Source organism: Mustela erminea, chromosome 5 (genome assembly GCF_009829155.1).
Source record: "Mustela erminea isolate mMusErm1 chromosome 5, mMusErm1.Pri, whole genome shotgun sequence".
Lineage (NCBI taxonomy): Eukaryota > Metazoa > Chordata > Mammalia > Carnivora > Mustelidae > Mustela > Mustela erminea.
In genome coordinates this window covers 37,941,708-37,954,934 of record NC_045618.1, presented here as the reverse complement: position 1 = coordinate 37,954,934, position 13,227 = coordinate 37,941,708, and the positions used below count along the sequence as shown (strand labels likewise).

Below are 13,227 nucleotides of genomic sequence, written 5' to 3'. Positions count from 1 at the left end.
CATCAGTCATGTGTTCTAGGTTTTTGAGAATTAGAAAAGGATCACAGAAGTCATCTCACCCATTTTGCATTTGTAAGGAAAATTGGACAGAGCACCAAAGCTTCATAGTCGTTAAATGGTTAGGCTAAAACTAACTGATGAATGTTCTTTTGACTGCTAGTCTAGAACTTTTCCTGTAATCCTGTGCAGTACTCCTTCTTTAAATGTGATTAAAACTGAGAAATTTTTTGTCTAAACATTGATTTTATTTGTATCTAGAGTATAAGAATTAAAAGGAAAGTACCAGGGGTGCCTGGGTGGCTCAATGGGTTAAAGCCTCTGCCTTCCGCTAGGGTCAGGATCCCAGAGTCCTAAGATGGAGCCCGCTTTCTGCCCAGCAGGGAGCCCGCTTCCCTTCCTATCTCTCTGCCTGCCTCTCTGCCTACTTGTGATCTCTGTCTGTCAAATAAATAAATAAAATCTTAAAAAAAAAAAAAGGAAATTACCATTTTCTCTTAGTAACTTTTTATGTGCAATAAATTTGTCAAACAACTTAACTATTACTTTACTGATGAGAAAAAAGCCTAATTTTTTTCTTTGGCAGGTGATTCATTCCATCTGGTTTAAATCTACACAGTCAGTATTTTTTCATTATTATTTTTTATTGAAGTATAGTTGACACACAATGTTGCACTAGTTTCAAGTGTATGACAGTGATCCAGCAAGTTTCTATACATTATGCTATGCTGACAAGTGTAGCTACAGTTTGTCACTGTACAATGCTATTATAATACCATTGACTATATTCTTTATGCTGTACCTCTCATCCTTATGACTTACTCATTCCATTACTGGAAGCCTGTATCTACTGCTCCCCTTCACCCATTTGCCCATCCCCTCCCTTCTAGCAGCCACTGGTTTGTTCTCTGTACTTACAGGTCTGTTCCTACTCTCTTTTGTTTGTTTCATTTTTTAGATTCCACATAGGAGGGAGATCACATGGTATTTGTCTTTCTCTGACTGACTTATTTCACTTAGCATAAAACCTTCTAAGTCCATCCATGTTGTTGCAAATAGCAAAATCTCATTATTTTTTACAGCTGAGTAATAGTCCATTGTATATCTATACCGCATCTTTTTTATCCGTTCATCTATCACTGGACACGTAGGTCGCTTCCATATCTCGGCTATTGTAAATAATGCTGCAGTAATCATAGGGATGCATATATCTTTTTGAATTTATGGTTTCATTTTCTTTGGGTAAATACTCAATGGAATTACTAGGTCATATGGTATTTCTGTTTTTAGAGAAACCTCCACAGTGTATTCCACAATTGCTGCACCAATTTACATTCCTACCAACAGTACATGGGTGTTAGTAAATTTTGTTGAGGGATAAACAAGGTTTTAAAAATGTTTTCCTTTTCATCTTTTGTAACTAGAAAGAAGTTGAGAATTTTACAGACCTAGAGAAACTCTACCTCTACCTTCAGCTGCCTTCTGGTCTCAGCAATGGAGAGAAAAGGTATATCTCTTCTTGCTTTTGCCTTAATTACAGTGTTAATAGGACATCCCTATGGTGTGTGGGGTGTGTGTCATGGTTGTTATTGTTGTGTGCTATTCCAAAAATCATCAGAAAACAGAATGGCAAAATAGTAGATCTTTTAGTCTTTGATCATATTTGGTTAAGTATTTACTTATAGTTTTTGCTGATTCATTTTTACATCTGGGTAAATGCTATGAAATATAATTTGGGTTGTTTTTTAAACAGATCAATGTATTTATGCAGTGTGAAGGATTGTAAAAAATTGGACAGAAAAGCAAAAAATAAATCATGCATATTATAAGCAATGAAGCTACAGGAGTTTTGTTTTTGTTTTTTAGTACTGCTAGGTGAACAGTTGACAGAATATCAAAAAGAAAAAGTTAAATTGCATATATGGAACATGAATTTATTGTAAATATAAGATACTTTAAGTGTGTTTGAGAGTATTGCTATATTTTCATTACTAAAAATATTTAATAATTTCATGTAGAAAATAGAGGTGTTAGCTCATGCTTGCTATTAAAAGTTTCATTATTCTAAGTTTCTCAAAGTTCATTTCATTCATGTAAGTTATACTTAAAATTCTGTTGCTTTATAATTGTGTATAAAAAGAAACAACATGAAAATTCTGTTACTTTTACCCCTTCTCCCTCAAACCAAATTTTATAACCATTTTAATCATCTTTTTGTCCTAGAAACTTGCTCACTGTCTTCTTTGGAATTAAATAAGTTATTGTTCTACCTAGCTGAGATGAATGTCAGAATCAATAAAGGATCTTCCCTTATGTTATCTTGGGTGTACATTTTATAGATTTAGTTTATAAATGACTCTGCCGTATAGTAAAAACTTAGGATGTGTAGTAGAAGTATTGGTCTGGAGAAGGACTGTTGCAGGAAGTTGTAGGAAGGACTGACTGTAGGAGGAAGTTTGTCTTCTCAAAACCTGTCTGATGTGAATCACATTCTGGAGCTTGGAGGGCTCAAGGGTAGTTATTTGAAAATACTAAGCAAATAGAAACTATTTTTTTCTATAGCTTGCTTTAAAACTTTGATGATTTGGCAAATTTAGGCAAATGAACAGGCAAGTAAGTGAACAAATATCCACTTTGAGGTCATTTTCACCAAAACGAATACCTTACATTGTCAGTGCTCCATCACCTGTGCCTCTGTAGAGACCATCGGGAGGGATGCAGCAGGGCAATAACTTCGGTCAGTCACTAGCTGTAGAAAATGGCTCACAACCACAGGTGGGCAATTTGCATATAGATAACTGGGCATCTACTGTATGGTTTGAGTTTGGTTTGGTCACTTATAGTGTGTTTACACACAATTCTTTAATGGAACTTATAGGCCTGGCTCAAAAATTATCAATCAATTGCTGTCTGGTTCAGCTAAAACATGTTTTTGTTTTATAATCAGCGATCAGAATGCCGTGTCATCTAGTCGGGCACAACAAATGCATGCCTTTTCCTGGATTCGAAATACGCTGGAAGAACATCCTGAGACTTCATTGCCCAAACAAGAAGTCTATGATGAGTACAAGTAAGTATCATGTGCATACATTAGGCATGTTGATGTGTTAAACCATTTAAGTACTATATTTGGCCATAATAATTTGTTTTATCATTAGTGAATATCACAGTGGTATGTGGGATTTTGACTTAGAGATTTCTAAGGTTCTTTCCATCTGTAAGCTTCTCTGGTAGCATATATCATTAAGCACAGATACTGAATAAAAGGATTTCTCTTTGGATGATAGGAGGGATGTTTGAGGGTAGAATGATGATGATATAGGATTGATGAAAGAAAGGGATCCTATAGAGTTCTTAAGGATGAAAGGAAGGGTGTGTCTGGAGTTAGAAGAATAGTGGAAGGCAATAAATAAGTCAATGTGTAAGGGAAAACTAAAACGTGTTTTTTATTTAGACTTCCTACAGGCCTTTTTCATATGTCCAAAACTGTTCTAATGCATCTCTATACCAACCAAAAAACAAAAAAGCTAAGTTTCTAGAATATTGTGAAATACTTATTCATGAATGAGGGAGTTCAGTGGCTTGTACGTATTAGACTTTCAAATAATGTCATTTGTACAGATAATTTATTTAAATATAGGAAGCAAAAATAAAGACACTAATGGGCCTTCTGGATAAAGACAATGTAATAGTTGCTAAGTCTAGTTTTGTTTAACATTTTTGACAGAATTTATTCTGGCAGAGTAAATAAAACCAACATTTTAAGAGTATTTAAGTGTCACACCAGCAAGCATTCATGTGTTGTATTTATACAGTTTGAAAGAAAAGTGTCAGATAAATGCTATTGTTAACCAGTGTAAGATCATGCTAAGATCATACACTTGTAAGATCACACAGTTACTGAGATGTTGGTATCTAGAAAGAAAACCTCTACCTTCATTCAAAATTGATTCCCTCACCTTAAGGAACATAATGGAGCTAGAGAAAGTCGAGAGACTAATGTCTGAAATGATCAAGGGAACAACATTAAACTGAAGAGCCTTAGTTTTTTGTTTTTTGTTTTTTTTTTTTTTAAGAAAATTAAATCTAAGAGTGCATGTGACCCAAGGCTATAATAAGGTTCATTCTCTTAATTTATAACAATCTGTTGAATACCTGCTCGTGCCAGACCCTGTATAAATTCTGAGGATATAATGAATAAGAGATAGCTCCTCTCGTTCATGAAAAATATGTTTGTATTTATAGTAAGTATTTTTCACTAAACCTAACTAATTAAAACAGATAACCCTATAAAACTACAAAGAAGCAAATATTAATTAAAAGGGTGTTAATATCAGTAAACATGTGATATGGTGAAGAAACTCTGGACTGAGTATCAACAGAATAGATAACTGTCATTAAAGTTGTGACCTAGATAGTTGTTTGAACAATTCTTTTTATCAGATGCATTATCTATAAAGTGAGGCAATTGAAGAAGTATGAGGTTTCTTATAGCTTTAAAATTCTAAAAGTTGTCTGAAGTAGGAAATGTTGAGGAACAAGTTATCCAGAGATGTCTTGCTAGTTTCCCAAAAGGCAAAAATGGATAAAATAATATATGACATTTTCATAATGAATTAATCAGAGAACTTGAAATATTCATATTTTTTTTGAAATGACATCTTTCCACGGTAGAACCCTTTTTTGCATTGTCATTAGAGACTGTACCCTGCCTTTGTGGAACTGTGATTCTGGCCCACTAAAGCAGTCCTTATGTTCCTAAAGGTTTCCTGCCTTTGTTCTATTTTTCTATTAAATCATTTTCCGAGATTCCTATAAACCCTCATAATTCTTTTCATTATGAAAAGTTATAGGTTTTTCCTAAACAAAAAAGAAATAAAGCATTTCATCGTTGTGTGGAAGCAGTGGGAGCTTCAATTTTGAGTAATTAAGTTGCAGTGGTAGTGGAGAGCAGCAGAGATAAAAGGAAGGGACCTTGACTAGAGTTGAAAGGGGAAGTAGTAGTTAGGGGAAATTTTTTATAATAATGTGACTAGGAAAGAAATACCTGTTTTGTTTATGGAATGTGAAAGAACCGTGGTAATGATTATGCCTCTGTAGAATACTATAAAGTACTATATCTCAGTCTGGGTATTTTAATTCAAAAACCATTTCACTAAGAATATACTTTATTTTCATTTGTATTCCCTACAGGGTTTCCACGTACTAGACACTAATTTAATATTAAGAGCAATTAGAATGGACTCTGATCCCTGACATTGATAATAAAATTTCAGTGTTTTGAGACTTAAGTCTTTTAGTGTATTCTTGTCCCCATTGTATAGATAAAAACACTGAAAACCAGGAAGTTAGGTGACTCTCCCAGTGTCACAAAACTAGTTTAGGGGCCAATATATTGCTAGAACTCAGGTTCCATGAGTGTTTCATAATGAGTGAGAAGGCAAACTTGTTAAATTTGAGTGATAGCATACTGCGTGGGTAGAAAAGGTTGGTCAAGTATTTAGAAATAAAGTTGGCTATGACTTCTCCTTAGGCTGAATAAATAAGCTGCTCAAAATACGGATTAGTATACATACTATAAATAATACAACTGAGATAAGAGACATAGCACAGTAAGATGTATTAGCATGACATGGGCTGAGAAGAAAGTATGGGGCCACATCCTCATAGCCCGTGGGAGCTCCAGATTCAAATCATTCTTTCATTTGATTATCCATTGCCTAAACCATAATTTGCCATGTGGGTTTAAAAAACTTGAGAGATGAAAATGTAGGAGGACTATAGACAGGCAAGAAGTAGATCAACATATCAGGAAATAACTAGTTAAAAAGTTTTTAAATTATTTTAAGTTGTATTGTCCAAAAAAAGCAAAATGTAGTTTAACTACATTTTTTTTAAGTACAAGAGTTTTAAATCACAGAAGAGACTTCAGTTAGACATTTTTCTCTGAAAATATTTTTAGAAAAATTTTGTCCTTTTTTAATGGCCTTTTAGACTAATTAATCATCTTCCTATTTGGAGTACCTTAATGAGGTTTCCTGCAAAAAAACTTAACATAGAATGACCAGTCATAAATTGATTCTATTTTAAATACTCACTGAAAAAAAATGTTATTAAATATACCTTTATTTTAAATGATTCTATTGTATATAGACCCTTGTATAATTTATTGCAATGATGTTCAGATGTATTTTTTTGTGAAATTAATCCCTTTTACAGTCATTAAAATCAAAATCCCTTTGAGAGAAAAAAAGAGGGTATAATCTAAGATAGCACTGTAACTGACTTCTTTTAACTCTATTTTCATGCTAAATTAAGTACTAATAGGAACAGAAAGCTTTAAGAGGCTTTCAGCATGCAAAAACAGCTTAATTTACAAATGATCCTGAACTTTTATATTTGTTGAAACTTGAATTCTGATAATCTCGTGTTTATGAAAATGATCATTAATGTGTTTATATTATTTTTGAATTACAAAAGTAGTATGTGTTCATCATTACGGTTTTGGGAAAGAGTTATAAATGTATTTTAAAAAAAAAAGCTGGTACCAGTAAATCTTACTATCTAAAAATAACTACTTTGGTTTTTTTCTTTTTATTTTTTTCTAATACCTTCTTCTTGTGTATATCTTCTTGTTACTGTTTAACTAAATTTGGCCCCACTGGTTACACAATACTTGAAGGGGGAACTGTGGCAAATAACACTGCAGTGAACATTCTTGATGATATAATTAATTCAGTGTATGTTATTAAAGTTGAGATTGCTGGTTTATGGACCTTTATATATTAAAGATATTAACTATTAAAATGTAAATGTTTTTTCAAGATTACTGTTTATTGTTTTAGTTAATCTCTTTATAAGTAGTCTGATTTAGCCACTTTCTTTACAGCTTATAGCATTGCTGTTATGCTTAGAACTTCCCCATGCCACTAGCGGCTGAATACCCATTTATTTTTCCTAGATTTTTAAAAAGATATCTCTTATTTCACTTTTCATGTATAATCCATTAGTCCATCTGGTATTTATTTTGGTGAATGCCATTAGATAAGGCACTAATTTCATTTTTTTTCCTGAATATTGTTAACTAATTATTCCAGCCTCATTTATTGAATGATTTTTTTCTCTTTAATACACTAATCTATAATATAACTTTGAACTTACTAAAGCCCTTTTTGGCCTCGGTTTTTTTCTTTGATATTTTCTGTTCTTATTCCAGTACCATATCATTTTTAATATTTTAACTATTAACTATTTGAAAAACTGGTAGGACCAGACTCCTCTTACTATCCTATCCCTCTTTTTAAAAATTTTCCTTGGTTTTATTTTCAGACCAGTTAATGTTTTTTATATTAAGTTTGGGATCACTTTTCTAACTTTAAAAAAGGAAACCTCAAAGGAATTTTGATTCAAAATACATTAAATATGAAATCTTATATTAGAAAAATTAATTTCAGAGCTAGAAGTATGTTCTTAATTTACATCTTTCACGTGCCCTTCATTGACGTTTCTGTTTTTTTCCCTTCAATTAAGTCCACTTGTTTTTCTAATTAAGTTTTATTTCTTGGTAATTTTTATAGTATTATTTATATTAAAAATATTTTTTTCTATTGATTTACTGTTGATTTGTTTAGATTTATAGGATATCTGTAGACTTCTATTTATGTTGTACATTTTATACTTACTGAATTTTTCAATTGTTACTTTTGACTTGAATAAAGTTTATTCTGTATGCCTTCTTCATTCTCTTTATTTTATTACATGTAATGGGTTTTCCTTCTGATTTTAAATAATAACAATGATGGGCATCATTTTCTCTTACAGTTCTTTGATGTAAAGGATGTATCATTTATAGTTTATCAGGACTTTATTTGCTATTTTGTAAGAAATGGATATGAAATTTATCAGATTCATTTGGGCATTTATTGAGATTATTATGAAGTGCTTTTTTCTTTGAGCTATTGATGTGATATATAAAGATATTACCTAACATATAAACCCTTCTTTTAGTTCTAGAATAAATGTTCTCTTCATATCAAGATGTGTAACCTTTTAGTGTGCTGTTGATCTCTGTTTTCAAGTATATTATTTAGGATCTTTGCATCTGTATTTATGAGTGAATATTTTGGTCTGTAATTTTCTTTTTTTGTGCTATCTTTGTCAGGTTTTGATATCAGGGTTAGGCCAGCTTCGTAAATGAATTGGAACTCTTTCCCTAAATTTCTGTGCTCTGGAACAGTTTATATAGCATGGGACTTATTTGTTCTTGAAAGTTTTAAAGAACTCAACTATAAAACCATCTAGGCCTGGAGCCTTTGTTGGAGGTAATTCTTTGACAATTTTTTGTGGGTTTTTTCTGGTTAGGTTTTTACTTCATTAGTCAAATTTAGTAATTTGTTTTTCCTTGAATTCAGTCACATTTTCAAATGTATCAGCATAGCATTACATATATTACTCTCTACTAAATTGAGTTATCTTCTATATCTCATATCTATTTTTGTGTTTCTAGTTTTTAAACATTTGCATTTTACCTTTTTTTTTTCAAATTATACTTAGTTGTAGTTTATTTCTATTGTTTTTTTGTTTTGGTTTGTTTCTTTGTTTTGTTTTGTTTGTTTGTTTGTTCTTTTCCCAGAAAAAAAATGAAGTTAAGATATATCAGGGTGTTTTGGTTTTGGTTTTGGGTGGATTTTTTGTCCTTTTCTTACTTATTAGGTGCCTTTCTTTTCCTTCTCCCAATTTCCTTGGGATTTTTTTCTTACTCTTTAAATGGAATTCTTTGTTTTCATTCTTTTCATTTTTAAGATATGAACATTTGTATCTATGAGTTCACCTCTGATTATGGTTTTGGCTGTATTCCTTAGGTATGGATATGATTTGTTAAATTACCATTATGTTCTAATAGTGTGATTTTTATAGCTCTCATTTCTTCTTTGACCCAAAATAGAAGTTTGGTGGGGTTTTTTTTTTTTTTTTTAACTTTTCATGTGCTTAAGAGAGTTCTTTCATTTTCTTTTGTTTTGCACTTGATTAATTTGTGGCTTCATTATATTGGATCAAAGAGTGAAAGTCTTTCAATTTCTGAATTTTTATATTTGTTGAGGTCGACTTTCAGTGTAACGAATTAGCAGCTTCTATAAGTACTTCTGGACATTCTTTTATATCGCTGTGTATTCAAGTATATTGATATGTGCTAAATCCACTTTTTTGTATTTTTCAAATCCTACAAATTCTGTGAAATCCTTTTTTTCTGTCTGTTTAATCAGTTGAAGATGAGTAGTATGTTAATCTCTTACAAAAGTGACATTTCTCACAGTTCCTCTTAATATTTTTAATGGGTTTTGTTTTATAGATTTCTGGGCTGTTTGATAGAAGAAAAGGTTCATGATTTTTATCTTTGTTATAGTTTTGGCCTTTTGTCAATAAAAAATGATCCTGTGTCATATTAAGTGTATTTTGTGTTAAATTCTCCTTTGATATGAATATTTTTGACCCATTCTGGGTATCTGTCATATATATATATCTCCATCTTTTTTTTTAAGCCATTTGTGTCATTTTATGTAAGCTGTTTTATATTACGTTTCTAAAGTTGTAAATCTAAAGTTGTTTCTGGTCTTGAAATCTGATCAATAGAAGAAGCTGATAGAATGAACCAATCTAGAAAGTCTGTATCGTTAGAAACACTTAGCAACAGGACAGTAGTAGCTGCTGCTGCTCTTTCCTGTTGCCTCGGAAAGAACATAAACATTAATCTTAAACGGATTTCTTACTAAATAATATATGGCCTGTTTTAGCACTCCTGAAAATCTGTTTGCTTTTATTCTGGGTAGAAGCACAAACTCTCAGATTTGTAAACTTCACAACTTTGGCTGCAGTGTTTTCTGTTACATAAATGTTCTCTCTAAATCCCTTTTTAAAAACTCTCTAATATTTTAAGGAGTATGATTGTGTTAATTTTTTTATATAGCCATTTTGTGTATAAGCATTAATTTTATATGTATGATACTTTGGTGCTTACCAGCTAAGTTTGCGGTTTCTGTTCTGTTAACTAATGTAAATGAAACTTTTAGGACAACCTTGAAGACAGAAGCAGATTCTACAAATACTTGTTTTAAGAGTGTTAAGATGGGGTACCTGGGTGGCCCCATTGGTGAAGCATCTGCCTTGGGCTGAGCTCATGTCCTGAAATCGAGCCCTGCATCAGGCTCCTTGCTCAGCGGAGACCCTGCTTATCCTTCTGCCTGCCTCTCACTCTGCTTGTGCTCTCTCTCTCTCTCTCTGACAAATAAATAAAATCTTCTTTAAAAAAAAAATGGTGTTAAGATAGTGATAAATCTATGTTAAATCTAAGCATGAATGCATAATTTATAAATTTATTAAGTGTATAATATATTGTTTAATGTTATAGCATCTGTATAAAATAAGTGGAAACAAATACCATCCATCCCTCCCTTTACGGGTGACTCAAAGAAATGAAATAACTAGGTAGATTTGAAACCAGGTTTTGTTACTTCAAGGCTGGCTCTTTTTGCACTAATCCATATGACCTTTAGAAACTTTTTCCAGATGCTCTTTTTAAAATTAAAATTTTTGGAGCAGCATTTGCCATGCCTCAATTATATTTTAAAGATTTTTAACTGGCTAGAAATAAGCTAAAGCATAAAAGAGATAAATTTTTTCAACATTACTTTTTGTTCATATTTGACAGTAAAATGGATATTAAATATGTCTTAAGATAAAAATTGGTTTAAGATTTCTATCATTGAAATATATTCTAACAGTGTCTGAGTTGTTATCCTAAGTACTTTGTCTAATGTTTAAATTATTACTTTCAAGGTAAGATTTATTTTTTCCCACACTTGCTTGGTATGGTCTATTTCTTAGAGGTTTTTATCCCAGTTTCTCTTTTCTCTGTGTTTCTGTGACTTGACTTTCAAGTTAAATCAATTGCTTTTCCTCACGTTCTCTGTTTCTGACCAATTGTACTTTCACAGATTCCTCAGTTACTGTCTTTAACTTCTTAACTCTTTAGTGAAAAAAAGTATAATTAATAGAGGAGTGGCAGAATAGAGCCACAAAAGTGATATTATTTTGGAAGGAACTGGTTCTCTTATATGACACAGTTGTAGAAAGGTTGACTGACTTTTCCAAATCATACTCACCGCACTAAATACATTGTAATCATAACTAGAAATACAAAACAAGTCTCCTAATTTAAAATCAGAGTCTTTTCCAGTACCCCCACCCATATATGACTATGAGCCCAGTCATTATGTATTTTTGAATCTTTAGTTATCAGTTTGTCACTATTATTACTACCTTAACGTTTTTTTATCTGTCCCAGCATGATTAATGGCAGTTGGGAGATATTTAGTACTTTTCTTTAAACTAAGGCAATTAAGACTCAAGCATTACCACTACCAAGGACAAAGAGATCATTGAAGAAATTAGTAGTGCTTTAGTGAAATCAACAAATTAAAATAAAATGATTTTAAAGTAAATTTGAGTGCATTAATTTATGTGTACATGTATACATGAATATGTATATGCATTAATCATGTATACATAGTCCCTACTTTCAAATAGGAGAAACAGATCACTAAATAAAAAGATCACAGAGTTTCCAAATCAACCTGAGAGAGTAAGGGCCAGCATCACACAAGAGGTATTGTGTAAAATCATAAAAACAAAGTTTACCAAACAGACTAGGGATTCAGAAAGGTATTCTAAGTGGAAGGTGTATTATTAAATGCATGATAGCTTATAGTCAGAGTTCAAGAGATGATATCAGAGACCAGGCCAAGAAAATTTGACTTATTTCCATGTGTAGGTCTTGGAGAGTTATTGAATATTTAAACAATAGAATAGTATCTCAGAAAATAAGAAATGATAAGGACAGGGAGAAAACTGGTATTTAGGGGTTAGGCAGAAGAACATGAGCTGTCCAAAAATGGGTAAGAATTTAAAACACAAATAAGAAAGCATGGTATAATCAGATAAGAGAGATTTTAAGAAGTTTACTCCAGTCTCCAGTGCCTCAGAGAGCTAAAGTAAAAGGAAGACAAGAAAAAGATCCATGTTATATGTGAGTTAATAGGCTGCTGGGATCTGTTGCCAGAGCAGTCTACATACTGTACTGAGAAATGAAGCCTGATTGCAATGCTCTAAAAGGTTTATAGGTGTTTACAGATAGGTTTTCTAAGGGATGGAGAACGAAGAAGTAGAAGGGGGGGGGCAGTAAACAAAATTTTTTTTTTTTTTTTTAGTCTTACCCAGTAAGGAATAAATTCATTTGTCTGTAACAGAACATTCAATGAACAGTAGTTTCTTTCTTTCTTTTTCTTTTCTTTTCTTTCTTTTTTTTTTTTTAAGATTTTATTCCTTTATTTGACACAGAGAAAGAGAGTGAATACAAGCAGGGAAAGTAGGAGAGGGAGAAGCAGCAGGCTTCCCACTGATTAGGGAGCTGGGGCTCGATTCCAGAACCCTGGGATTTTGACCTGAGCTGAAGGCAGATGCTTAATGACTGAGCCACCCAGGAGGCCCTGAACAGTAGTTTTAAGAAGAAAGAATTCAGTTTTCCTTTTAGCAGCTCTGTGGTACTAGCAGGGAACCCAGGCTCCTTCTGAATCCCTACTCTCACCTATAAGCCTTAGCCTGGTTTTATTTGTTGCCATCTAAAATGAGCTACTGTGGAGATGCTAATATAAAATAAAATAAAATAAAATAAGCTACTGTGAGGGTGCTAATCTAAAATAATAAAGTAAAATGAGCTACTGTGGCTGATAGGAAAAATAAGTGACTTAAAATTCAGATGCATTAGGAAGGAAGGGAGAAAAAGATTTAAAATCATTGATTTTTTATACTTATTTAAAATTAATCATTCTGTCATATTCTGCTGTTTTTTAATTTAAATTGCCATTTTTTTAAAGGTTTTATTTATTTATTTGACAGAGATCACAAGTAGGCAGAGAGGCAGGCAGAGAGAGAGGAGGAAGCAGGCTCCCTGCTGAGCAGAGAGACCGATGCGGGACTCAATCCCAGGACCCTGGGATCATGACCTGAGCTGAAGACAGAGGCTTAACCCCCTGAGCCACCCAGGCGCCCCTTAAATTGCCATTTAAATATAATGTTTGTTTCCTCTTTCCAAATAGGCAAGTTACTTTTTAAACCTCACACTAAGCCTTGCTTATAATAAAACCACAATGTTTTCTGTTACTTTTTAAAATTTGT

General features: G+C 32.4%; 1 protein-coding gene and 1 long non-coding RNA gene across 7 annotated transcripts in view; one reads left to right on the top strand and one right to left on the bottom strand.

Moving 5' to 3' along the window:
- Nucleotides 1–13,227, top strand: part of RFX7 (regulatory factor X7) — a 137,330-nt gene that overhangs the window by 85,711 nt on the left and 38,392 nt on the right. For 4 of the 5 annotated variants that reach the window (XM_032342645.1, XM_032342644.1, XM_032342642.1 and 1 more), the window contains 2 exons: nt 1,422–1,504; nt 2,945–3,067. In XM_032342645.1, coding sequence (XP_032198536.1) covers nt 1,422–1,504; nt 2,945–3,067 — 206 coding nt within the window. Of the gene's footprint in view, nt 1–1,421; nt 1,505–2,944; nt 3,068–8,172; nt 8,319–13,227 lie in introns of those variants that run through there. The other variant, XM_032342648.1, reaches the window with a different exon arrangement.
- LOC116590623 overlaps nt 1–13,227 on the bottom strand; it is a 51,582-nt gene that overhangs the window by 34,161 nt on the left and 4,194 nt on the right. The gene's annotated exons all lie outside the window — the stretch shown is intronic.